The 27,966-nt window shown below is 39.6% G+C and overlaps 1 protein-coding gene across 2 annotated transcripts; it reads right to left on the bottom strand.

The window, feature by feature from the left end:
- Positions 1–54: 54 nt before the first annotated feature.
- On the bottom strand, positions 55–27,320 carry LOC311619190 (C-type lectin domain family 2 member B-like). Of its 2 annotated transcripts, XM_084877284.1 has the most exons (7): positions 27,201–27,320; positions 20,469–20,565; positions 15,805–15,870; positions 12,681–12,850; positions 7,345–7,448; positions 5,503–5,647; positions 55–4,046 (listed from the first exon to the last, which is right to left on the bottom strand). In XM_084877284.1, exons 2-6 carry the CDS (start codon positions 20,542–20,544, stop codon positions 5,509–5,511), a joined length of 555 nt encoding a protein of 184 aa, XP_084733410.1. In that variant the 5' UTR covers positions 20,545–20,565; positions 27,201–27,320; the 3' UTR covers positions 55–4,046; positions 5,503–5,508. The 2 variants fall into 2 exon arrangements, with proteins under 2 accessions (XP_084733410.1, XP_084733409.1); XM_084877283.1 differs by lacking the exon at positions 27,201–27,320 and having other exon boundaries at positions 20,469–20,784.
- Between the last annotated feature and the right edge of the window lie 646 nt (positions 27,321–27,966).

The raw sequence follows: 27,966 nt of genomic DNA, 5'->3' as shown, positions 1-27,966 counted from the left end.
ACCCATGCATTTATATTCAGGATTTTTAATTCATTTTTTTCATTTTATTCACTTTTTAATTTCATTTTTCATTTATTATGTCTGCTTTTCTGTATTTTGCCTTTTTATTATTAACAATATTCTATGCAAATTTTCTATAGTCCTGAGTTGCATTAAGGTGTGGATTTATAGATTCTCTACTCCTTTATTGATGAACATTAACTTTGTTTCTAGAATTTTGCTACTATAAACTGTTTCAATAAATATTCTAAATATTTTCTTAAATAATAGCACTTTTTTTGATGATATAAACCTTAAAATTGGAAATTCTGGGTAAAAGTGTTAAACATGTTCTTTGTTTACTTTAGATTTTATAAAAGTTTTATCTAAACTTGGAAACTATTAAACTTTCAAGAAGATTGTGGGTACAGAATAAAGATCTAAATATTTTTATTGAACCTCTTGAGAATTAGTTGTCAAACTGATGTATTTAATTATGAAATTTCAGGTATCATTGAATAATGCTGTGTATATTTCCTACAAAAATATTCTACCTAATCACAATACAATGACCCAAATCCACATTAACATTGCTACCAACTAATTCTCGGCCTACCTTCAGTGTTTGCCAATTATCAAAATAATGTTCCTTAGAGTAAAACAGCCAGTTCAAATGTTAATTTAATCTCCTCCCATCTAGAAAAGTTCCTTAGTCTTCTTTCACATTCATGACCTTGATCTTTTGAATACTACAAGCTGGTGATTCTATAAAATGTTCTTCAATTTGAATCTGTCGGATTATTTCTCATGGTTATATTCAAGTTATGCCTCCTTCGCAGGAATAGCAGAGAAGTGAAGTAGTGAAATTGCCTTCTTCTTGATGGCTGATAATTTCCTATTTTGATGATTGAATTGTTCCAAACTGAATCACAAGAGTTGCCCTTCAAGGTGACATCTGTCCCTGATCTCCACCATCCTTTGCTTGTTTGTAGGTTTTTTTTTTTTGTTTGTTTTTAATGGTAATTGCCTCAGTAGAATACCAATAATCATTTTTTCCAATATTTGAACTGGCCTTTATGTTCTAGCCCAGAGGTTTACAATTGGTGCATTTCAGAAATTTTAAAACATACAATACCTGACTATTTAGTTTAACCTCCAGATACTACAGCCAGGTTGGAGGAAACATGACCTCCAACAGGGGGAGATGGAACACGTATCCCCAAATCCTATTCCTGATGCCAAGTGTTTGAGTCCTTACTCTTTGACTCTGCTCACTGGGCCAACTATTCCCACAGGTCCTTTTCTGCCAGGGGCTGTACCCCTGCAGACAATGGGTATTAGATGGAGAAAATATGAGAACTCATGGGCATATGGGATTGTAGAAGACTAAAAAAACCCAAGAGAGCTTAGAGAAATGGAGTTACACAGCTTTATTACCCCGGCAGTCTCAGAGGAGTTGCCTCCAAAGTCTGAACAAACCAATATGGTGAAAGTCCTTCTTTTATCCTCTTTTGGTTTCTTCGTCCTCCAAATATGGATGGGGACTTCCGGACCTTTCGTGGGCTTTGCAAAAAGCCCCATGGGTTGGGATGGGGGTCATATCTTAGGGCCTGGCCTGGTGCCAGCACTGATAACCTCTTCTGAGGGTCATGTATTATTCATGGTCTATGACCTCTGTAAAATGTGAGCATTTAGGTAACAGGTCTTTCAAGACTAGATTATGGAGGAAAGGGCAGTGACTCATTTATAGGTTATCAAGAATGCACATTAGGTTTCTGCACAGATTCAGATTGTTAGCCCCCCAGACATCATGGTTATGATAGATCCTCCCTCCCCCCAACTGGTGGGCGGAGTATGACCTAACCTGCGTCTGGGCTTGGACATTCCTGAGACATCCAACAACCAATCAGCACGTGCAGAGTCTCCTGGGTCCCACCTCTTCCTGTTCCTCCCCTCAAAAGGCATGCTCACTGCTGCAGGTGTTGCTGTTCTCTCTCTCAGCAAGTCAGCCCGGCTGGGTCCTTCTCCTCCTCCTTCTCCTCTAATCCTGGTTTTTCTACCTCGCTCCTTAGGGTGGAATAAACGTTCTCTTTAACGTGCCTTGGTCCCTGACTCCTGTTTCCTGCTCCTCGAACCGTACAAAGTTACATTGGAATTAGCCTTTTAGCCTTCTCAATGGGAGAGTATTGTAGCCCAAGTAGCCATTGCTAACAAGGAGCCATTAAGACAAAACAGTTCTTCAACGTAGCCTCACCAAGTAGCTTCACAGAGCAGCCTCTGCTACCACAATAGTGAACACAGGAGCTCTTGTAAACATAGCAGCCACTGCTAACAAAGCAGCTTGACCCAGTAGCCAGCCTTACCTATAGGCACCCTCATACAGGCTGGTCAGGAACACACTATACCAACTTCAACAAAGGAGATTTCTTGCCAAATAGTGACATCAGTATTTGGGTTATAGTGACATCAGTATTTGGGTTATAGTGACACCAGTATTGGGGTTATAGTGACACCAGTATTGGGGTTATAGAAAAGTACCCCTGCGTAGTGTGTACAATACAATTGCTGTGTCCTTACTCAGATTGGCCTTAAACATCTGGCGTACTCTGGACAGGGCCCTCACACTCCAATTGGCTTTGAACATTGGCATACTTTTATTAGGGTTCCCGCATTTAGTAATTAGTTTACGCGTGCCATGAGATGAAAAATGTTGAAAATTGCTGTTCTAGCCTGATCCATGAACATTAATTGAATAATGAACCAGACACATGTAAAAATAAAGCTTTCTCTTCTCAACTTGCTTTTGTTTTCATCTTTCAAAATACTATATTTCATTTTTCTCCTCTAGAATTTAAGTTCCACGTGGGCAAGGTTTTTGCCTTGTCTGGATATCTGTTGTAGTGGCAATGCTTGACACATAATAGATGCTCGATAAATATTAATGGAATCAATTTTGATAGGTCCTATAAATTAAAAATTGCATGATACTTATGAAAAATGTAAAGTAAGGTACCTGATGTATCCAACAGAAATAGCTCTCAATAATGAAGGGTGAAATACTTTTTCAGATGAACAAAAGCTGAGATAACTTATTACCAGCAAGTCTGCATTATTAACAATATAAAATGGAGTTCATCTGTGGACTCCAATGTACAAAATAAACTGATGAACAAAAACAGATGCAGAGACATAGAAGCATGGGACAGACTGCTAACCTCAGAGGGAAGGAAGTAGAGGGAGGGTGGGTGGGAAGAGATCCACCAGTGAACATGTATGCATACATGCATAACTCATGGACACAGTAGGGTGGTAAAGGCTGGGTGGGCTAGAAAAGGTCAATGGGGGACAAAAAGGGACATATGTAAACTTCCAACAATAAATACTTAAAAAAATAAATGATAAAGGAGTCTTGCCCATGGATGTGGCTCAGTGGTTGAGCGTCGACCTATGACCAGGAGGTCACCCATGGTTCGATTTCCAGTCGGGGCACATGCCCAGGCCATAGGCTTGCTCCTCAGTACGGGGCATGTAGGAGGCAGCCGAACAATGATTCTCTCTCTTTATTGATGTTTCTATTTCTCCCTGCCCCTTCCTTTCTGAAATCAATAAAAATATATTTAAAAAAACCTCTCCAAAACAAAAAACAATAAATATTTAAAATAATAATAATAATAATAAAGGTAGTTCTTGCCCAGCCAGTGTGGCTGTGTTGAGCATCGACCCATGAACCAGGGGTCAGTGTTCAATTCCTGGTCAGGGCACATGCCCAGGTTGTGGGCTCGATCCCTAACAGGGGACGTGCAGGAGGCAGCTGATCAGTGATTCTTATCATTGATGTTTCTATCTCTCTCTCCCTTTTCTTTCTTCTCTCTGCAATCAGTAAAAACATAATAAAAAATATAACTCTTCAGTAAATACAGGGGTTCACACATTCTTTCAAACTGTTTCCTCTGGTTTCTTCGGACATATTCCCAGTAGTGGGATGGACCTCTAGGTCAAAGGAAACTCCATAATTTTTTCCAAAGTGGTGGGAATGCAGACTTTAGAAGCTTCTCTTTCCTCCACATCTTGTTTGTTGATTCATTGATGGTAGTAATAGCGTCAATGATAAAAAGAAGAAAAAAAAAAAGAAAAAACTCACTTTAAAATTATATTTTTAAAAACTGGATAAAATGCCACTAGTGTAGGAATATTTGAAACATTTCCCTTAAAATGTCAAACAAGTCAACACTATTCCCCATCAATAGCTTTCTGTCAGTCTTACCCTTTTTTTATTAGACAAGAAATAATGGTTGTAACACAGGAAAAAATAAAGCTTATTATTAAATGCTATGCTTTATAGCATTTGAAATAATCCACAGATTATTAGAAATTGTGAGAGCTTTCAGCATGGATGTTGAACAGAAAAATAATCAAAAGCAGTTATATTTCTATATGGAAACAACTATTTTAAAAGACAACAAAATTAGGTAACTCCAATAGGAGAAAAATGATATATCTATAAAATAAGGATGCATGTAGTAAATAATTTTCAGTAACTGTTTAGAAAAATTGTAAATTATATAAGAAGACAAACATCAATAGAAGATACATATTATAGCCCTGGCCAGTGCTGTTCAGAGTTAGAGTGCTAGCCCATGCACCAAAGAGTCGAGGGCTCAATTCCCAGTTGAAAATTAGATAAAACACCATTAATGTTGAAATATTTGAAACATTTCCCTTAAAATGTCAAACAAGTCAACACTATTCCCCATCAATAACTTTCTGGAAGTCTTACCCTTTTTCACTAGACAAGAAATAAATAATAGTTATAACACAGGGAAAAAAATAAAGCTTATTTTTAAATGTTATATTTTGTAGCATTTAAAATAATCCACTGACGATTCAAAATTGAGAGAGCTCATATCTGGATTGTGGGTTCATTCCCTGGCCCCAATAGAGCCACACATGGGAGGCAACCAATTGGTGTCTCTCTCTGATGCCCTTCCTCCCTCCACCCCACTCTCTCTAAAAATCAATGGAAATATTACTTTGGGTGAAGATTAATAAAAAAAAGATACATATTATCTCTCTATATAAAAGCCTAAGTGACCTAACGACTGGTTGCTATGATGCGCACTGACCACCAGGGGGTAGAAGTTCAATGCAGAAGCTGCCCCCTGGTGGTCAGTGAACTCCCACAGCCAACCTCCTGTGATCCCTCTCCCCAGCCAGCCAACCTCCCATGGTGCCCATCGGCCCCAATAGCCAGCCAGGCTGAGGGACCCCACCCGTGCAAGAATTCATGTACTGGGCCTCTAGTAAATTAATAAGAACATAAAGTTATAAATATAAATCTGCCTCCACTGACATATATCAATAGATCCTGTGAAATTATAAGATTTTTCTAAAATTGACATAGAGAAGCAAAGATCCAGGACATATGAAAAGTAAAAAAAAAAAGTAAGTTGAAGAAATTTAACAAAAGTGAAGTTATACAGAGGGAAAGGAAAAAAAAGGTTACAGATATTAAACCTTTATTACCTATGGTTATAAGCCATGATCAGAAATGTTTATGTAGTACTGATTTTTTTTCTTGCAAATCCATTTTCTTTCTGTGTAGCATCTAGCTGTTGCTACACCATCATCACTGAGGTAAGCACATTTTTCATTTCCTCTCACATCAAACCTGTAATGGAGAGAGTACACTAAACACTATGTACTAGGGAGTCCTATAATTTCTCCCTTGTCCAATAACATCTCCCAGAATCATAAAAATGTGATATACCAGTAGTACTCTCTTGCTAAGGTTAAGATATCTGCACCAGCTGAGACCGGTTTGGCTCAGTAGATAGAGCGTCAGCCTGCGGACTGAAAATTCCCAGGTTCAATTCCAGTCAAGGGCATGTATCTTGGTACGGGCACATCCCCAGGAGGAGGTGTGCAAGAGGCAGCTGATCAGTGACTATCTCTCATCGATGTTTCTAACTCTCTATCCCTCTCTCTTCCTCTCTGTAAAAAAAAAAAAAGCAATAGAATATATTAAAAAACAACAACAAAAAACTACCCATACAGATTTTAAACTGCTTAAAAAAAAAAAAAAGATATCTGCACCAAATTGGACCATAAGAGTCTGTCTTCCAAGCATTTATGTTTATTAAATTACATTAAGTGAATTATATGTAATGAATGGAACTCCCAGTTCATATAAATCAATGGTTCTAACATGCAGCAATTTTGCCTCTCCTCTCCCCCACCTTCCACAAAGGATACTTGGCAATAATTTGGAGACAGTTTTGGTTGTCACCAATGGAGTGGGTAAAAATCAGAGGTGCTGCTAACATCCTACAATGCACAAGAAAGTGCCCCCCCCCCCCACACACACACACTCACAACAAAGAATTATTCAGTCCAATGTGTCAGTTGTGTTGCTATTGAGAAACTTGAATAAAAACTAAAGTGTTGAGCCAAAACTAGTTTGGCTCAGTGGATAGGGCATCAGCCTGCAGACTGAAAGGTCCCAGGTTACATTCCGGTCAAGGCCATGTAACTTGGTTGCAGGCACATCCCCAGTAGGGTGTGTGCAAGAGGCAGCTAATCCGATGTTTCTCTCTCATCGATATTTCTAACTCTCTATCCCTCTCTCTTCCTCTCTGTACAAAATCAATAAAATGTATTTAAAAACCAAAAAACCAAAAAACACTAAAGTGGTGAATTGGCTGGCAGTTATCATTTGGGTTGGTTACACTGAGATCACATGTGCAGTGAGTTCTGGTCTTTTGATCCAATTTTTCTTATTGTGAAATGAAAGATACAAAGCTCAGGATAAATTATGTTATCAATGCAAATAAAACCAGGTTAAAATAAATAACAAATTGATCATGAATTGCAAAATATGTCAGCAAACAGGTAGCACAAAACTTGAAAAATAGATGTAGAATTGGAAAAGATAATTTAGAATCAGGCAAAAGTTTGGACTCTATTTGTGACTTTTAGGTCTTCATTTTCAAAATAACAAGTACAAGATCTTCCCCTTCTGTATATATAGTTTAAATCAAATTAACAACAGTGAATATTTATTAATTGTTATGATCCAGGTTCTCTTTTTAAAATTTATCTTTTTTGTTTAAAGTATTACAAATGTCTCCTTTCCTCCCCTTACCGCTTCTTCCCCACTCCCATGTCCTCCCCATGCAATAGACTGAGGATTCCTCTTATATCTTGATTCCCAGCCTCTCTGGAGTTAATCTTAATACCGATACAATCTTCCCATTTCATCTTTTTAACATGTGCTCAAATCTTGAGCTCTAGAGAACTGTAGCTAACCCATGGTTTCTTTGGTTGCACCATCTGAATTTAAATTATCTCAGAAAGAAAGAAACTCACAGTTTGTTAAATATTCTTCCGTTTACCCATTTTCCTGATTGATTTTCTGTCATCTCCAACCCAATCCAGAGATCATGAATACATTTTTGTTGTCTTAGAAAATCCTTTAGAGACAAAACAAATTTCATAATTTTACTTCTCAGTTTTTACTACAGCATATTGTGAGGAGCAAGGTGACAAATGTTCAACTCCAAGCTATACCAGAAAATAAAAAATATTTTACTTTCTGACCCTCAGTTTTCTTATTTATGAAACAAAGATGTGAGGTACATTTTCTTTCAGATACTTTCTGATTCCAAGTTAATAATTTTTCAATATGAAAATCTATTCCTCCAGTATTTTTAAACAAAATTTATGGAAATCCTGTTTGTTATGAATCCCATTTTAATCATCACATATTTACTATAATGGTTTTACTGTTCCTAGCAATTTCTAAGTATATTGAGTTCCATGTTATATTTTACTTCAACTTCTCTCCCAAAATTATTATCACACACACACACACCCCTCAGATAACTAGTTCTTTTGTAATCAAGTTATCAGATTGTATTTTTGCAGATATTTTAATTTTTAAAGGTATCATTCAAGGAAATTATATTTTTCCTGATATTTCTTCTTTTCTCCTTCTTATTCATTCACTGTTACAATTGAGTTCATTTTCAAGTCATGGAGTCTTCTCTGCTACTGAGTACATACCAGGGAAACCTTCAGCTTTACCTTATATAACTTCATGCTTCAAGTTAATGATAAATATAAAGGAATTATGACAAATCACAATATTCATGGTCCATTTCTCTCTAATACTAGTAACAGTGACAAAGTAGCCTCACTTTAATATGCCATCCTCTGCAGCATTTTATAAATTTATTTTCAAAAAGTTTAAAAATAAATTTCAAACTTTTCAAACATTTCATTGAGCTAAGCTTTGGGATTACAAAGAAACAGATTAATAAAATATTCTCCCTAGATTGAAAGGGCCTAATTTAGTGAGAAAAATTATGTAAATATAGAGTTATAAAATATTCTACTAGTTAAGGGGAAGATAATGAGTATAATAAACACAAATTAAATTTGAGTTTACACCAAAGAAGTATCTGGTTTTTATGGAAGAGAAGATTTCATGACCCAGATAGAAAGTGAGGGAGAAAAAGACATTCATAGTCAAGCTCTTAGCAAAGAGCTTGTCCAAAGGCAGAAAAAATATATTAGGAAACCAGCAGGGGATATCTATGCCTATGCCTATATATTTGTATGAAAAATAATACAATAATTAATGAATAGTAATGCAAAAATAAATTGTTTTGTATACTTGCAACAGTAAATCTATTTTTGCCCACCCTATATGTGTATACATAAATTATTGAATAATTGGAAAATTGTATGATGTTCAGTAGCTGTGGTCTTGGTGACAGGCAACTAGGAGGTGCATTTTCTAGAACCTGTCCAATGAAAAAATATTAATTGTTATTTGTTCAACACAGGGGTGCCCATACAGCTTATTGTTAGAAATGCAAGATAATTTCAAGTAGATGGAAATAAACAACAAAAATATTTCATGAAACAAGTTTTATCTCCTTTTAACTTGAGACATATTTTGTAATGTAAATATATACAATATTATAAAAATTTTAAAATAAAGTCTTAAAATTCCTGTATACATTATTTCCCTGGCTGATGTGGCTCAGGCTAGATTTTTAGTCAGGGTGCATGCTGGGGTTGCAGACTCTATCCCCAGAAGGGGCTGTGCAGGACACAGCTGATCAATGAGATGTTTTATCTGCTGGAAGCAAATTCCAGCAGGTCATAATTATGCAAGAAGTTCATCAGAAGGCTGATGGATCTTGGGGCTTCAGCAGGGCTGAAAATCTGCATATATTACTACCTGCTGCTGAACAGCTGTAGAAATATTCCCTAAATTGATAATCTTTCCCTGTTTACCTGCTGCTGGAGGAATGGCTGAAGGAATTTCCCCTAAGCTGATAATCTATTATTCCTTACCATACCTTACCTTTGATATGTATATATCAAAAGGAGAGATCTATACTAATAAAAGGGTAATATGCTAATTAGACTGGGAGACCTTCCAGAAGTCCTTCCAGACAAAGCCATGGTGGTAGGGCCAAGGTAGAGGTGGTTAAGGGCAATCAGGTCAGGAAGGGAGGGTAGTTGGGGGTGAGCAGGCTGGCAGGGGAGACAGTTGGAAGTGAGCAAGCTGGTGAAGGGAGGCAGTTGGGGGCAAGCAGGACAGCAGGGTAGGAAGTTGGGGGTTGCAGGCCAGCTTTGGGGGTTTTGGGGTAAGCAGGCCGGTGGGGGGGGGCAGTTGGGGTCACACAGGCCAGCAGGATGGCAGTTGGGAATGAGCAGGCTGGCAGGGGTGCAGTTGGGGGCGAGCAGGCTAGCAGGGGTGGTAGTTGGGGGCAAGTAGGCTGGCAGAGGGGGCAGTTGGGTGGATCAGGCTGGCAGAGGGGGCAGTCAGGGGTGAGCAAACCAGCAGGGGGACAGTTGGGGGTTAGCAGGCTGGTGGTTGTGGGGGGATAAGCAGGCCAGCAGTGAGGGTAGTTGTGGGGTGCAGGCTGGCAGTGGGGGGGCAATTGGGGCAAGCTGGCCAGCAGTTTGACATCCCCCAAGGAGTCCCAGATTAGAGAGGGTGCAGGCCGGGCTAAGGGACACCCCTCCGCCCCCGTGTATAAATTTTATCCACTGGGCCACTAGTGTGTTAATAAAAAGCCATGGGTCTGGAGATTCAGAGAGCTTAGTCACTAGAGCTAAGACTCCCCTGGCACTTACAAAATGCTTTCCAAATTTATATTTCTTGTCTAGTTTATCCTTTTATATGCCACCCCTTCTCCAGATTTCTGAACCCTTGCTGTGAAAAGGCTGCGACATTTATCAATGTTTCTCTCTCTCCCTCTCCCTTCCTCTCTCTAAAATTAATTAAAAAAATATTAAAATTATTGCATATACTACTTTTATCACTCCTTTACAGACAGGTTTACCTCATTCTGTTGGTCACTTATATTTTGCCCAGATTATATAGTACATAACAGGCATTACCAATCTTCAAAATACATCAGGATATTTTTATGATCAGTATTTTTTTAATCCAAATAGTATAATCATTCTTCTGTTTATATGATTTGTTATGTCTAATGATTTCCCTTAAGCTTAAAACTATTGTGTACTTCTGTTCTTGGTGTCCCATAATATTCACTATTTTTCTGTCTTTGCCAACCTGATTCCTGTAAGTGAAGAGTTTAAACAGTATGCCTTGTTCTTCCTTTATTCCTCAAGAATTTTATTAACATTCATTATTTTTTCCATTTTGCCAGTAATTTAGCCTCCTTTTCCTTAAGAGGAACTGTAAAAGGCAGTACAGATATTTCTCAGAATGTTCATTATAAGAGTTTTGCAAAATTCATGAGTGAGATTATTTATAGAACTCTCCCATTTAAGCATATTTTATTTTCTGTGTCTGCTCTTAACATATTTTGTTTTTCACATTTTATTCAGATTTCCATACCTTTTCTTGCTTCCAAAATAGTTTAGTTTCTGTGCAATGATCTGTAAATTGTTCCAGTCTGGTTTACATTCATTTAAATTTGTACCAATCACCACGCAGATTATATAAATAGACTGTTCGCCACAGAAATAACAATGTTGACTGCTGTGCTGTATTCTTTACATTTCAAATGCTTCTTAATTGTACATTATTCACAAAGATATTGAAATCAAATTACATTATCTCTTATATTGAGAAGGCAAACCCCTACTTTGTAAAAACTGCTGTTTGGAATTCTCTGTTGTTTTTCTTAGATGGCCTCTTATTCTAAAAAAAAAATAACTTTGCTTTCTAGCCTGCTTTAGCCTGCTTGAATAATGAGAATGATAAATTTAGCTATCTGACCTTGTAGGTCAAGACTAGGTATGCCCATAATTTTTAGAACTGTGTTTGTTTTCAAAGACAACAGCAAGATAACCACTAATTGCACTGAGGGCTGGCTCCTTAATAAAAAGGGAAGTTCTGCCTCTAGCTTGGCTTAGAATTTGCATTCATTTTCTCTAAGCCCACCGTGGTGAATAAAGTGTATCTCCAAACTCTCCTGCATTGTTTGATTGTTCCAGTTCTCTGTAACAATATTGACCCTTTTAAAGAGATTTAAAAAAACCAAAACCATATGTCTACTGCAAAAGTGATTTAGGGAAATAACAGATTTCACAAGTGCAGAGTTACAGAGTTTCACAATTTCTTATTCTTGGACATTCTCTTTACTAAAAAGAAAAAATTGTTCCAGGGAAGGCAGGGTGTGGTGGGGTGTGAGGGAAGTGGTTAACTGGGGAATTTATATGCATAAATGCATAACCCATGGACACAGACAATAGAGTGGTGAAGGCCTTGAAGGGGCAAGTTCATGGTGGAGGGAGTCAATGGGGAGGGGAACACAAAGAAAGTATTTGTAATACTTTCAACAATAAAGATACATTTAAAAAAATTGTCATGGCCGAGACCGGTTTGGCTCAATGGATAGAGCGTCGGCTTGGGAACCAAAGGGTCCCGGGTTCGATTCCGGTCAAGGGCATGTACCTTGGTTGTGGGCATATCCCCGGTGGGGGGTGTGCAAGAGGCAGCTGATCGATGACTCTCTCTCATCAATGTTTCTGGCTCTCTATCTCTCTCCCTTCCTCTCTGCACAAAATCAATAAAATGTATTAAAAAAAAAAAAAAAAAAGAAGTGGAGAAATAAATCAAATTTAAAAAAAAAATTTGTCATGGAAAATAATATTTATTCAACAAATATTCATTAAACTTTTATTTGTATCTGTCTTTATGCTACAGCAAAAGATATAATTTCAAATAAAGCATAATATTTATTTACCGGATGCTCATACTCTGGTCTAAGGGGAAACTTTTAATTACACACCTATTGCATTACCAGTAGGGAGTGCTGTGATGGAGGCTGTTAGGACCTCAGAGGCAGATAGCAAAGCAATAGAGAATAGTTAGAGGTAGGTGAAATGAAGAATTCCATCCATCCTGAAGCAGTTCTCTGTTTGTGGACTATTGGCTTTTAAAAGGTTTCCAAATATTATTAAGCTCTACTATTTGTACTCCTTAAAATATGAAGTTAACTATCAAGTCTACTAACTTGATATGTCAAACTATCCAAATAAAATATCATCAGGTGTCTTCCATGGCCTGCTTGGAACACCTTTAATATTCCGTACACAAAGATAGGCCTGTGTAAAAAGTTTTAAAAATCATAATGGAATTTGAATATTTCCAATGCCCTTACATACACACAAAAAAATTCATAAGGATTATGTATTAGATTACTTACCATTTCTTCTTTAGTGTCAATCACAGTTAGGTCAGCATGTTGAGTAGAACACTGGTGTCTACTTGAATTCCAATCCTTTTCTTGTTTAGAGAAATAATAGCAATTCCCTTGAAAACCAATCCAACCATCTGGGCAAAAAGGCTGAGTAGATGGCCATACACTTGGTATAACTAGAAATGAGACAAATACATAGTTTAAGAACCTCAATGATTCATAGGCACTTCAGAGTAACCATGGTTATTTGTGTCAGTTTCACTTGTGTTAAATCACCTTTGTCATTTATGGATAAATAAAATAATAAAATTCTAGCATTATCTGCAAGTAATAAAAATACTAACTATACTAGACTGTAAAAATGCAGGAAGCATGTTAAGGAAGTAGAGGAAAGAATAAAACAGAATATGCAGCTAACGAGGCATGTGTTAGATTGCCTATTGTCAAGAAGGTACCACCATCACTGTATAGTTCTGGGTTCACCAATGAAAAGAGCCCACACGAGATTTAGAAGGGGAAAGTGAAGCAGAAGTCATTATTCTTAAAGACTTGGGCATTGGCAATTCATAGGTCTCTTCATGAGTAGCTTTGGCAGCTAGATGTGTTAACTTCTTAGGCTTTCTTCTAATATCAGGATTCTTCTAAAACAGAGGTTCCCAAACTTGTTTGTGCCGTAGACCCCTTGCCATGTTTTTCGGTTTTGGGTAGACCCCCTACTTACCTGATATTGATTTTTTTGTAAATTTCTAACTGTAGTGAAGTTTAGTGTTAAAAACTTGAAATAAAAACATATGTTAAATTTTATACATTTATTTATTGAATTTAAATTAAAACTACTCAAAATAAAATTTTGTATCTGTTATATAAAATATACGTAACATAAAATTTAATAAAAAGTAATGTACCTACTTTTCTCCGGCATTCTAAAACAAAATAACACTGATTCACTATAATTTGTATGATAAACTACCAGTTTATATTTTTTTAAATGTTTTCTCAGCACTTTCCTATTCAAGATTCAGGAAACGAATGAACGTATTTTTCTCACATTCATATTTATAGAGTGACGAATTGAACAAGTCGGTGCAAGTTCGCGAAGCTTTGAGACAAAAATTGGCAAGAATGTTTACTGCGCGTATGCTTGTAACAAGATGATACTGGTATATCATTATGTGCAGGTTTTTATCCTACAACTTACACAATTTTATAAACATACATAATAAATTTTTTACTTCATAGGTACTTTTATAAATAATTTATATGTTTTTATATTATAAGATAATATGATGTAAGTAAATAGGTACTATCAGTGTATGTTGAGATCCACTATCGTGGACTCCCATTTTCATTTCATGGACCCCCAAATTTTTTTTTCGCTGACGTAGACCCCTTGCAGGTTGTCATAGACCCCTGGGGGTCGATATAGACCACTTTGGGAATCACTGTTCTAAAACATTATTGGTGGTTTAAGCCAAAGTTATTAGTGACTTTCTCCTCCAGCAATACAGCTTTCCCGATCATAACTCCACAGCTCCTTTAAAGTCCTAGTCTTGAGCCGAAACCGGTTTGGCTCAGTGGATAGAGTGTTGGCCTGCAGACTGAAAGGTCCCAGGTTCGATTCTGGTCCAGGGCATGTACCTTGGTTGCAGGCACTTCCCCAGTCGGGGGTGTGCAGGAGGCAGCCAATCGGTGTTTCTCTCTCATCGATGGTTCCAACTCTCTATCTCTCTCCCTTCCTCTCTGTAAAAAATCAATAAAATATTTTTAAAAAATCCTAGTCTTGAAATATTTGTAGTGTCTGCTTTTCTGAACCCAGGGAGACTTGAGTCAATTTTTGGTTCCAAAATGGTTCTAGAGAAACAGAACCTTCAGGGTGAAATATCATCACATTGGTTTTTCATTGTCATTTGCTTTAAAGGCATTAATCTAATCACCAGTTGTAAACTGGATGCTGGTGGGTAAGGTTATATATATGTAGATAAATGTTTTAAATGGGCAAAGCTAACTTATGTAACAGAAATCAAAATAGTGATTATCATTATCAGGGTGAATAATTTTGTCTTTGCATCTCCCAATAATACCTTCATAGGTCATGTACTTCATAATAACTCATTCATTGATACCCATTAAATATATCGTGACTAATGGGAAAGGAGTGAGAATAGTAAGAAAAGATCATGATGAAAAACAAACAAACAAACAAACAAACAAACAAACAGAATCATTTAATAGTGAAACGGGATTTCTGGACTGGAACCCGGATTCTTTGTTGGCCGGAATCGGAAGAATGAATCCACGGACAGAAGATGGTCTAGCAAAGGTGGAAATTTATTGAAGAGCAAGTACAGACTCCCACATGGGGAGAGGGAAAGAGTCCCACAGAATGGGCTCCCACATGGGGGAAGGGTGAAAGGGTCCCACTGAGTTCTTTTTCCCTATGGCTTATAAAGGCTGCAGATCCCGGTGCCTTGATATCCCCTCTAATTGGTCACTATTCCCTTAGACTGGTTACTATGGTAACTCCTAGGCTCAAACGTGGAACCTCACTTGGGACAAGTGATGCCCTCCTTCCTTATTGCTCTTTTCTTCCTGGGCTTTCTTCCTTCCACTTTATTTTGTAAGTACAGACCTTTTGGCTACTTCCAGATCTCTTCTCTTATGTCAGGGGTACTCAAACTTTTTAAAGTGGGGGCCAGATCACGGTCCCTCAGAGAGCTGGAGGGCCGGACTATATGAACTACTAATTCCTACTGTAACACCTTGGCTGCGCTCACTGCCCAAAAAACCTGGTGGGCAGGATCAGACTCCCTGAGGGCTGCATGTGGCCTGAGGGCTGTAGTTTGAAGACCCCTGTTATGTAAATGAAACTGTTGCTGCTCCCTCACCTGGCTTCCTGGTGTTATGGAGATGTACCTATTGCTGCTTCCTTGTCTTATGGAAATGTGACTGCACCTGCCTTTCTTGTGTTAAGGAAATGTATCTTCTCCCAAGCGGTAGCCCCGTGTGTTCCCATGGATCCCAATTCTAAAAATTCCCTAGACCTGCCTATATACTGCTAAAATTCCTGTTTCAATAGGGAGCCCTGAACAGGGGGGAAAATATGAAGAAATATAGTATGTCATGTACTCACCACATATAATTACGCCAATAATTACAACTAAAACAATAGTTGACACCTTATACCTCTTGTTAACACCTGAAAAACAACAACAACAACAACAACAAAATGTTTAGATTAAGAAACAGATAAAAGAAAAGCTAAAGTTGGCCTTTATAATTTTCTAAAAACCTCTTTAGGCAATTTTATTCTGCTACTTCACAAAGAAATGACACAAAAGATTTTTTTTTTCCTGTTTGTCATGTGAGAAAAAAAATTCTGAGTTTTATTTTTATTTTTTGCTTGAAACTTCTCAGGATATCCTTATATCCAATTCAAGCGTTACTATGGGTTTTACTGTCTGGTCCAAGGAATCAAAGATGTATGTGTCTTTAGGTTAGAATTTCCTCAGGCCTGGAGCCATTCCCAGACTTTCACTATGCTTCCTCTATGGCAGTGATTTTTCAAACGTTTTCATCTCATGGCACATATACGCTAACTACCAAAATTCTGCAGCCCACTAGAAAATATATATTTTTTTGCTGACCTGACAAAAAAATAGGTATAATTTTGATTCATTTACAACAGATGGATATTGTTATGCTGTCATTTTTTTGTCATTTTTTTTTAAATTTTATTTTGAGAAGGAAAACCCTTATTTTGTAAAAAAAAAAAAAAAAACCAAACTGCTGTTTGAAATTTTCTACTGTTTTTTTAGATGGCCTCTTATTCTAAAAATGTTTGCTTTCTAGTCTGCTTAGCCTGTTTGAATAATGATGAAGATAAACTTAGCTGTATGACCTTGTAGGCCAGAGACTAGATATGCCCATAATTTCAATGCCATGCCAGGTGCATTTCTTAATGGGATAGAACTGTGTTGTTTTCAAGGCCAGCATCCAGATAACCACTAAGTGCACACAGGGCTGGCTCTTTAATAAAAAGGGAAGTTCTGCTTGTAGCCTTGCTTAGCATTTGAATTCATTTTCTCTAAGCCCATTGCGCAATGAATAAAGTAAGTCTCTCCAAACTCTCCTCCTGCATTGTTTGATTGTTTGGGAACTCTGTAACAATTTGACAAGGTAAGGAAAAAGAGATCAGTGATCCTGGCTAAATAGTCAGGTATGGCATGTTTTTTTTTTTTTTTTTTTTTTTTTTTTCTTTTTCTTTTTTTTTTCTTTTTTCTTTTTTCTTTTTGTTTTTTTTTTATTATTTTTTAAATCAATCTTTATTGTTCATATTATTACAAAGGTTCCTCATTTCTTCCCCCCCTCCACCAGGTTCCCACCCCACTCTCTGCCCCCTCCCCATCCCCCATTGTCCTCATCCATAGGTGCACAGTTTATGTTCAGTCTCTTCCTCCCTCTCTTTCCCCGATAGTAAATCCCTTTTCAGATAGTAAATCTGTTACTTAGCATTTTCTCATATCAATAATACCTCCACATGCCCAATGATACACTTCACACAAAAGACATTTTCAAATAGGTCAACCAGCCTCATCCAGGCCCCACCCAAGGCACTCACAGATCAACACCCCAGCGCTATACTAACTCAACACATCCAGATCTAAGCCTTCATCACTTGATTCAGCAGACCCTCAAGTTCCCGCAAAAGTTTCCAGCCATGTCTGAGAGGCAGCCGTGGGCAGGTACAGGCGAGGAGTGAGCTGTTTCGGGCCTGGCTGCTCCGGGCCTGGCCTCTGTTGCTCTGGTTCGTTCCACAACCAGCTGCTCCGGGTCTGGTCACTGCCGCTCCCGACCTAGTTGCTCTGGACTTGGCTGTTGCTGCTACAGGCCTGGCCGCACCCGACCCGGCTGCTCTGGGCCCGGTTGCTCCGGTCCCGGCCGCTCCGGGCCTGGCCGCTCCCAGCCTGTCAGCCGCTGCTCCGGGCCTGGCCGCTCCCAGCCTGGCAGCCGCTGCTCCGGGCCTGGCCGCTCCCAGCCCAGCAGCTGCTGCTCCAGGCCTGGCCGCTCCCAGCCTGGCAGCCACTGCTCCTGGCCTGGCCGCACCAGACCCGGCTGCTCCGGGCCTGGCCGCTCCCAGCCTGGCAGCTGCTGCTCCGGGCCTGGCCGCTCCCAGCCTGGCAGCCGCTGCTCCAGGCCTGGCCGCACAAGACCCGGCTGCTCTGGGCCTGGCCGCTCCCAGCCTGGCAGCTGCTGCTCCGGGCCTGGCCACACCAGACCCGGCTGCTCCGGGCCTGGATGAGAGTTTTGGTTTGGGAGAGCCCACTCTTTCCTAAACTTTTAATTTACATATTTTTAATTTTTATTATTTTTATTTAAGTATAGTTAGAATCCAATATGTTATTAGTTTCAGGTGTGCAATAAAGTGACTCAATACGTATACACCTTACAATGTGGTCACCTCTCTAACACTAGTAATCAGTCATTATGCAAATTTATCACAATATTATTGACTATACTTCCTTTCACCAAAATTCTCCCAAGACCCTTGGGGCATTAGCTCCTGCTAATAAGGGTTAGTATCTCATTGGTAGCACAAAATGTGAGGCAGCTGGACCCGTGTGGCCCAGTGGTCGAGTGTCGAGTGTCAAGTGGTCGAGTGGTCGAGTGTCTATGAACCAGGAGGTCATGGTTCAATTCCAGGTCAGGGTATATGCCCAGGTTGTGAACTTAATCCTCGGTGAGGGGTGTGCAGGAGGCAGCCCATCAGTGATTCTCTCTCATCACTGATGTTTCTATTTTTCTCTCCCTCCCTCTTCTTCTCTGAAATCAATAAAAATATATTAAAAAAGAAAAAAGAAAAATGAGGCTGCCAAACCTGCTTTTTTCTTGCCTAGCAAAGGGTACTTTAACTTTTGTGTGGCAATTGGAAATCAGCTCTCCTTTGATAGCTGTCCTTCTTAAGTAACTACTCTGTTCCCCCGAAAATAAGACATCCTCCGAAAATAAGACCTACTTACAGGTTTCCTTTTGAAACAAATATAAGGCATCCCCCTGAAAATAAGCCTCCCCCCGCCCCCCTAGGCTAAACATGAGAGATTTGGTCCACTGATTCTGAAAGAAATGGGGTCACAAGAAATTCACCAGGAAATTCAGGAATTGGATTGTTATGATGATGTTCCAGAAGATGATGATATGATTGTCATTGAATAAATGAGTAAATTCTTGATACTGTAGAATTCACAGTTTGTCTGGTTTGTGTTGACAACTACCGTACAACTACCATACAATTACATATACAGGTAATAAATTTCCTTTATTTTCATTTAACAATAAATGTGTACCATATTCTTCTTCATGGAAAAATAAGACATCCCCTGAAAATAAGACCTAGCTCATCTTTGGGAGCAAAATTTAATATAAGACACTGTCTTATTTTTGGGGAAACAGGGTATAAGTGTAAAAAGCTACACCTCGTATTAAATTTAGACTTTATTCTTTTATCCCCCTTGCCTGGGATAGATTAATAATCTATAATTGTTTTTGTGTCTGTTATTTCTTTATTTGCTTATTAAGAAATATTATACTGTATGTTATTGGCTTATGAAATTATTATAATTAACATAGGGAATCTGTATTATGTATATTCCTGACAAAGACAAATCAGTTTCTAAAACATAACTTTTGCTTCTTCCCCCAAAACAAAGCAAAACAATATTAAGTAATTATAGAATATATTTGTTGTGATATATAGAACTTACTTATACATACAACATATAAATCCAAACTGTTGATTGATATGTAAAGTTGAACTTAACGCTGATTTTATGTATGGCTAGAAAGTATTCTTAAAATTTTTTGTTCAGATATTTTCATGTTACCATATAATATTTGATTCCATTTTTTCCCAACCCTCTTTGATTTAACCTTAGAAAGAATTATTAAATTGTCAAAAAGAAAAAAAAGAGAGGATTCTAATATGTGTCCTGATATGAACTGCAATGATAATTTTTGACTTGCATGTACTGGTAGGTTGAAATAAAATTAAGTGGAAATGTTTAAAATTCACAACAGTCCTCAAATCATGGATTGCTATATATCATGCATTTTGGTTTCATTCCCTCTGTTCTTCGCCATAGTGTGACTGTTGAAATAACTTGGATTTTCCTGTCAGATTTAGAATTCGGCTCTGAGTTTGTTATTTAATACATCCAAGTAATACCTAATTGTTTTCTAAGGGTATTTTTTTAAATACATTTTCTACCCTCATCCTTCTTAAGGTTGCCAGAGACATCCTCAAAAATATCAGGATACCAGCAATTACTTAGATAAGAGTAAGATAGGCAGATGATCTTTCTGCTATTAAAAATCTGAAGTGTAGTTTATCTTGAATTCCTCAAAGCCTATAAACAATCTTTCAAATATCGCAAATATCAGCCATTTTTAATATCTTTTATGTATTCTAGTCATTGAATGAGTACATAGAATATATTAAGCATCTTCTCCAGTAATGCCGTTATTAAATACTAAGTTAAAGTGAATCTAAGTCTTGAACAGTTTTAAGCTACTATTATTTCCTTTCCATTGTTAATTAAGATAAAGTGAATCTGAATTAAAAGAACAAAATAGTTACAAATCTGAATTTTGTTGTTCTATTTTTCAACAGGACTTTTTTTTTTTTTTTTTTCTGTGATGGGAGAAATTATAAAACTCGTTTCATGTTTTCTAAGTTTTTAACATTAGGCTTCATAATTTCACTAAATCACCTTGATTCTGCGCAATTGAAAGTGGACTTACCTTGCTGTTGTGAAGCAGTTTCTGGCACTTCTTCCTGAAGGGCAGACGAGGGGATGTTTTCCACTATCTCTTCCATAACTTCTCTTCCAAGTTTTCACTTTAAAGCAAGAATGTTTTACAACACAGTTTCAAGCACGTCTTACTGCTTTAATGAACGAAAACTTTTAAATAATATTTCTCAAAATGAAAGTAATCACATGACTAAGATCCTTAGTCATGCGTACTTCTCTCGTCTTGAAATGAGTAATTAGACAGTAAGAAAGGAAGTTCAAAAATAAAAAAAAATAAAAATGAAGGCCTGGGATGGTCCAGAAACCAAGAGGCAGCCCATGGGAGGAAATAGACGGATGTCTCAACAATAAAGATTCAAAGAGAAAAGAAAAGGAAGTCATTTTTTCATGTGTGTGCGTGCGTGTGCGTGCGTGCATGCGTGCGTGTGTGCGTGTGTGTGTGTGTGTGTGTGTGTGTGTGTGTGTTTTCCGGTCAGGAAGAATTTTATTTTTCTCCACGTTTAAGAATTTTCACTGACAGAAAATCAACACTTTCATAAAACCTCTTCAGCTTCTGAATCCTGTTTTTGGCAAAGGTACTTCTCTCTGATATGGACACCCATTCTGTGTCAGTAGGTCGTCAGGTTATTAACAAAGGAAGAAGGAAATGGCATGAGACATTAAGCCTGATGAACTGGGAAGGGGCAGCTTCATGGACATCCTAGGCAGCAGCTGCATCCTCTGCCCCAGGCCAGCAGGCAGGAAAGACTGGCTTTCCAACCTCCCCAGGGAGAGCTGGCCAGTCCCCCAAACTCATGGGAGAGAGGGGTAAGCAATGAGGGGGGGAGTTCCTCTGCTGAGGACCATGCAGTAGGAGCCCAAATGGCTACTATAAAGGGGAAGAGTTTAGCCTTGGAAATATGAGGGTGAGCAGATATAATAAGGGCACCAAACCCCAGAAGATCCAGGAAAGGGGTTGGATAGTTTGAAAGAAAGCCTGCTCTCTCCCAAACCCAAGAAAATATAATCAAAGCTTATCAAAGGCCGGAGGTTCAGGGACTCTCTCTTTTTAGCAGCCACATGGGCAGGACGGTGCTGGACTCTGGATGCCTCAGATGCTGGACGAATGGCATAGCTGCTCTGGATCCAGGCCCTCCTCCTGGGCTTGGTGGGGCAGCGTTGGGCCAGTGGCCCTACAGGCTGGACTTCTTCTGCTCTGAGATGGAACTAAGCCACCTGGTCTTAGGTAGGACATTGGGTATGGAATCCTTTGTTTTCATTCCAACAAATCTTGCCACTCTACCTCACATCTTTGAAATGCTTCCCCTCACACACCATGGAAGAATCTTATTTCCTTCGGCAACTGTTCCATCCACACTTGATGGGTCAATCGTAACTTCCCATTTCAATATTTGGCTTTGACTTAGGAAGCTCTTCAGGACCATTTTTTTTATTCAGAACAACTGGCTTCATCTAAAGGAGACACACTGTACAAGGCGCTACTCCATGGTTAGACACTCATCATGGTAGAAGTGGCAGAAATGACTCCTGGGGTATTGTCCTAGCAACCATTTTTAGCAGGCAAATTGACCCAGGTTGGATGTCAGGGGAGAAAAAGCTCTCTTTGGAGGTCATGTCATTTGGGTTTTTCCACTTTAATAGAACACTTTACGTTAGAGAGTCATAAATGAAGCAGCCATTTTGTGTTTCTTTGTGCTACTCTCAACAATTTCTTTCCTACCTGTTCCAGTTGCTTCTGTTTAGATGCAGCCGGATAAAGAGCAGTGGCATAGTGACCCACGGTACCATATTTCTGGGCAGGTGCCCCCCAAATTTGGCAAAGGGCCTGAGCACAGTTGTTACTGAAGACTTCCACATGTCGGGGGCTCCTGGCACTGCTGGGGTGGCCCTCCTTTCCCAGGCGGCTGTAGGAACTCACATAGTCTTTTTGCTCCATACAGAATCCACATCTGAACTATATTGTAAAGTTTTTCAATTCTACCAAGAGTGGTAAGTAACTAATGTCCTTCCAGAACTATGGGAGAGAAAAATACTGAGGCATGACTTAGAACAGGTGTCTGCAACCTGCGGCTCCAGAGCCGCATGCGGCTCTTTTGAAGCTTTATCACGGCTCCGACAACTTGCAAGCCTGTGTGAAAATGAAGGTAACGTCTTACAGCCCTGATGTGCTGACACTGTGCACTGAGGTTCAGGAGCAAAAATCCCATTAACCAGGTAAATTAAATATTTTATTTAGCTATTAATTTGCAAAAATATATTTTACATTGTTAAGTGAAAAAGTCCTTTTTTTCTTCAGATTGACAGCTAACTGCATGATCCGGTATATAGCATTAAGGTAAGAAACAATATATGCAGTGTTATACTTGTTTTAAATGTCGCAATGGTTTTGCGGCTCCCAGGTTGTTTTTTTTCCTTCGGAAACGGGTCCAAGTGGCTCTTTATGTCTTAAAGGTTGCAGACCCCTGCCTTAGAACATCACCACTTAATTATCATGTGTTAAGAAAGTCCATTTTAAAAGTGTCGAGGGCAAAAGAGACAGAAAGCTATGGTTGCAACTGGCTACTGAAACACGAACAAAAATCGCATTCTCTTTCGACCTCAAGTATCGTGTGGATATCTGTGCACACAAACGTACACAGGGGAAAAAACAAAGGGAGAAAAATAAAAAAGGTAGTTAAAAAGTCCTCAGAGTGCAGTCATGAATATTCAAGATGCTAGTGTGATGCTAGTGTTAGGTTATCAAGACAAAATTTTATTTTCAAAGCTGTCCTCATCAGAGTTATCAAATTATTTTATAGTAGAGGCCTGATGCATGAAATTCGTGCCCGGCGGAGAAGGGGTCACCAGCCCAGCCTGCATCCTTTCTAATCCGGGACTCCTTGGGGGATGTTGGACATTCCTCTCACAATCCTGGACCGCTGACTCTTAATTGCTAACCTGTCTGCCTGCCTAATCACCTCTTACTGTTCCTCGCTGCTAGCCAGGTTGCCCCAAACTAATCCCCCACTGTTGTGCCGGTCACTCCATGCAGAATGCTTGTTTAGCCATTTGGTCATCCCTCACTAACCCCCCTGGCAGCCTGGTTGCAGGCAGCCATATTGTGAGGGTGTGACAATCAATTTGCATATTACCTCATTATATAGGAACCCTCCTCAACAGTATAGATATATTTATTATACATAAAAGGGAGTAAACTAAAGGGAAATAGCAGATGTCCCATAAGAGTAACACAGCGTTTGTTCTGACTGGGATACTCTGAGGGGAAAATAAAATGAGAACAGAGGAAAGAATACAAAAGAATAAAAAGAAAGAAAATGTGATGAGAATAAGAAATGCAGCATTAAACTCTTTTGGGTGGCTTCAAATAAATAGCTCTGGTCAATTCTGTCATCACTCAAAACAAAATTATGCAAGGTAAAAATACAGAAGAAAAGAACAAGTTACAGAATTGTTGCTTCCATCTAGGAACAGAAAGAAGATTAAAAGTTTTTTTGGAAAATATATTCTACCTGTGTCATCACAAAAATATTCTAGTCATAAAACTAAGTGCATAATTTTTAGAGAAATTGCACTATCATAGCTGTGTGAAATTTAGTTTTGTTGCTAAAGGAAAAACAGTCAAACCAAATTTTGAGTGGAAGTATAAAACATTTGCATCACCAGAATATATCCCATGATGTGCCTTTGAAGTTCCTCCCCTATCTTTGGAATCAGCCAGTCATTAATCTATTATCAATGGAGATGAATTTTGCTGCTGTTAGAATTTTACATAAATGGAACCACATAGAATGCATTCTTGAAAGCTTGTTGTCTTTTGCTTAGTATAATGCCTTTGAATTTCATCCACCTTGTTGTATAAACCAACAGTTCAACCCTTTTATTGCTGTGTAATCTTTCATTATGTGGATATATAATAATTTGCTTAGCCGAAACTGGTTTGGCTCAGTGGATAGAGCATCGGCCTGTGAACTGAAGGGTCCCAGGTTCGATTCCGGTCAGGGGCATGTGCCTTGGTTGTGGGCACATCTCCAGTAGGGGGTGTGCAGGAGGCAGCTGATCGATGTTTCTGTCTCATCGATGTTTCCAACTCTCTATCCCTCTCTGTAAAAAATCAATAAAATATATATTTAAAAAATTTGCTTATTCATTACCTCATTGGGTTGTTTACAATTTTTGGCTATCATTAATAAAACCAGCACAAGTATTTCTGTTAAAGTCTTTCTGTAGACATTTATTTTCAAATCCTTGGAGTAGAATTGTTAGGTTATATAGAGAAATGTGGTTTTTTTTTCCCCCCCTCTATTTTTGTGATTAACATGCAATCTATGAGGTGATGGATATTACATTAACTGTGGTGCTGGTATCATGGCTGTTTGCATATGTCCAAATTCATCTAATTTCACAAATTAAATATGTGAAGTTTTCTCTATATAAATTATTTTCAAATAAAGCTGTGTTTAAAAAGGAAATATATGTTTAATTTTATCAACATACTAGAGGCCTGATGCACGATATTTGTGCACTGGAGGAGTGTCCCTCAGCCCAGCCTGCACCCTCTCCAATCTGGGACCCCTTGGGGAATGTTCGACTGACAGGGATCGAGCCTAAACCAGCAGTTGGACATCTCTCTCACAATCTGGGACTGCTGGCTCCTAGCAACTTGCTTGCTTGCCTGCCTGATTGCTCATAACCACTTCTCTCTGCCAGTCTGATCGCCCCCTAACCACTCCCCTGCCAGCCTGATTGATACCTAACTACTCCACTGACACCCTGATTGCCCACACTGTCTTCCCTGCTGGCCCAATCACCCCCAACTGTCCTCCCCTGCAGACGTGGTAGCCCTCAACTTCCCACTCCTGCTGGCCATCTTGTGACAATGTGGGGGCAGCCATCTGTGGTGAACACCTTGTGATGACATGGGGGGCAGCCATCTTGTGACAACGTGGGGATGTCCATCTTGTGATGTGAGAACTTGAGGGTTAATTTGTATATTACCTCTTTATTATATAGGATAACGTTTTCCAAAGAGGTTGTATCATTCCCATCATTAATGTAGAATAGTCCCAGTTGCTCCACATCAACGGTAGTACTTGATATGGTCTTACATTTTAACTATTCAAGTAATTATATGATGATATCTAAATGTTTAATTTGCACATTTTAAATGATCTGTTGAGCATTTTCATGGGCTTATGCCAATTAATACATTATATATATATATATATATATACACACACACACACACACACACACACATATATATATGTATATATATATATGTGTGTGTGTGTGTGTGTGTATACACACATATATACACACACACACATATATATACACACACATATATATATAAAGCAAGGGGCCATAACGCTGTAATGACTGAACCACCAGTGGCTACTGACCAGGGGATAGATGCTCAATGAAGGAGCTGTCCCTTGGTGGTCATTGTGCTCCCACTGTGGGGGAGTTACTCAGCCTTTAGCCAGCTGCATGAGCCTCTCTCGCCTCTGCAGGCGCAATCTCCAGCAAACAGACTGCAGTCCCAACGCCTGGGTGGTGGAGGTGTAGCTGGAGCCACCACGCATCAGCCGTTCCTGGCCCCTGGAGCTCTCCTTTCAGGCCCTGAGGCTGCACTGCACCCCTTACTTATTACCCTTTGGGTCTCTGGGTGCAGGCCCGGGGAAATCCCACAGAGGCACTTCACAAATGCACTGCCTGGGCCGGCTCCCATCTCAAGAGCAAGTGCTGGTGAAGTCCAACATCCATGTCCGCAGGCGAGCAACTTCCACCTACCACCCGGCCCTGGCCCCATCTCCCGGAAAGTCAGCAACCTGGCACCGAATACCCGCTCCTGGATCCCTGTTTGTTCAGGCAGCCCCACACTTGGGCTGGGAGCTGTGTGGAAGAAATCACCCCCTATACTCTGATGGTACAATCTGCTGTGAACAAATGCAGCATGGGACATTTGCACATAACTAGGATGACCTTGATACTGACGCCAGCCCCCTGCAGCTTTCCCTCAGGCATCAGGGCCATGTTCTACCCCATGGCTATTGCCGTGTTCCTTTGGATGTGGAACTGAAATATTAAGAACGTGCCTTACCCTGGACTGCGATCCGCCTCTCCCTCCCTCCTTCCTACCATGCTCAGCTGCCACTTCCAAGCTGGACTGGTCCCCACCTCTAGAGAGAGAAAATCCCAATCTGATGAGCTGGTCTCCCATGGGTGTCTGTAGCGGAGTCCATTGCACCCTTCCCGTGCCTGTCCTACATCCAGCTCCCTCTGGGCTTCCACGTTCCCCACAGATCCCCAGGGGCTCCTGTGGGCAGGCCCACGGATGGCAGCTCCTGTGAATAGATACCTCCCCTCAGCAGTGCTGATACTTGGCCAGAGGATGCCCACAGAACTTGCCCCAAGGCACATGTCCCATAAGCCTACAGGTTTAGGAATTTCTAGGAAATGAATGAAGTGCAGACAATCAGAGTAACCAGGACAAGCCTGATATCCCTGCCAGGCTCCTGGAACTCTGCCTCCGGCACAGAGATGAAATCTCATTCCTTACCTATTGCCCCAGAGCTACAGAGGAAGGCAGCAATATAAAAACGGCTATAAGATGGCAACTAGCAATTGGGGTGAAAGTCAGAGAGACGGATCTGAAAGGTGGGGGCATGGGAGAGAGAGCACCCCCTCCCTCCAAGATCCCCAACTTTGTAGTGTTTACCTCTGAGCATCTCTTATCCAGCTCTAAGCGGTAGAAAGCTTTCAGCACGGCCCAAGGTGTTCACTGGGGACCTCCTGGTTCGCAAGGCACGACCCTGGCCACAGAAGGAACTTTTGGAAATATCTTTTCAGGCAGCTGCCGGGAGGACAGACTACCCACGCAACTTCCTGGTGAGTCAGGGAACATGGAAACTCCCAGGCACATAGGCGTGGCCTCTGATTCCCTTTCAATGTTCCACTCTTTAGCTATTGTTCTCATGGTGCACTCGGCCACTAGTCTGTAATAATAAGAGGGTAATATGCTAATTAGACCTGAGGTCTTCTTGAAATCCTTCCTGACAAGCCAGGACTGGAGGGAAGCCAGAGGAGGGAAGCAGCCGGGGTCCCGGGTGACAGAGGGAAGCCAGGACTGGCAGCCAGGGAAAGGAAGGGCCAACTTTTGCACAAATTTTCATACATCAGGCCTCTAGTGTATAAATAATATAGAAACAATCATTTGTCAGATACATTTTCCACCATTTGCAGAGAATCTTTTCATGGAATTTCACAAGAGTACTTCTTTACTGTATTGTCCAGGTATATGTCAATTCTCCTGATACTTGCCATAAGATATCTTAGTGAGAACTAGCTCCAGGGCATCTGGACATATCTCAGAACATGATATAGCTATTATGAAGAATAGATTCATTACATTAATGACATTAGGCTAATTGCACCTGGTGAAGAATAAGCAGTAAAAAGGTCTATAATTTTAGTATGATATTCAT

Source organism: Pipistrellus hanaki (genome assembly GCF_964339955.1).
Source record: "Pipistrellus hanaki genome assembly, chromosome: 3".
Taxonomy (NCBI): domain Eukaryota; kingdom Metazoa; phylum Chordata; class Mammalia; order Chiroptera; family Vespertilionidae; genus Pipistrellus; species Pipistrellus hanaki.
Note: the sequence above shows the minus strand (reverse complement) of the source record. Positions and strands in the feature narration are given on the sequence as shown.

What these genes read in the sequence shown, in the direction of transcription:
- LOC311619190 (XM_084877284.1), bottom strand. Translation starts at nt 20,544, where the DNA reads ATGGAAGAGATAGTGGAAAACATCCCCTCGTCTGCCCTTCAGGAAGAA. An exon ending in TATTGGCGTAATTATATGTG is followed by an intron (nt 12,851 to 15,804) that starts GTGAGTACATGA and finishes TCTCATTTCTAG; the next exon opens with TTATACCAAGTGTATGGCCA. An exon ending in TTGACACTAAAGAAGAAATG is followed by an intron (nt 7,449 to 12,680) that starts GTAAGTAATCTA and finishes TTGTCTCTAAAG; the next exon opens with GATTTTCTAAGACAACAAAA.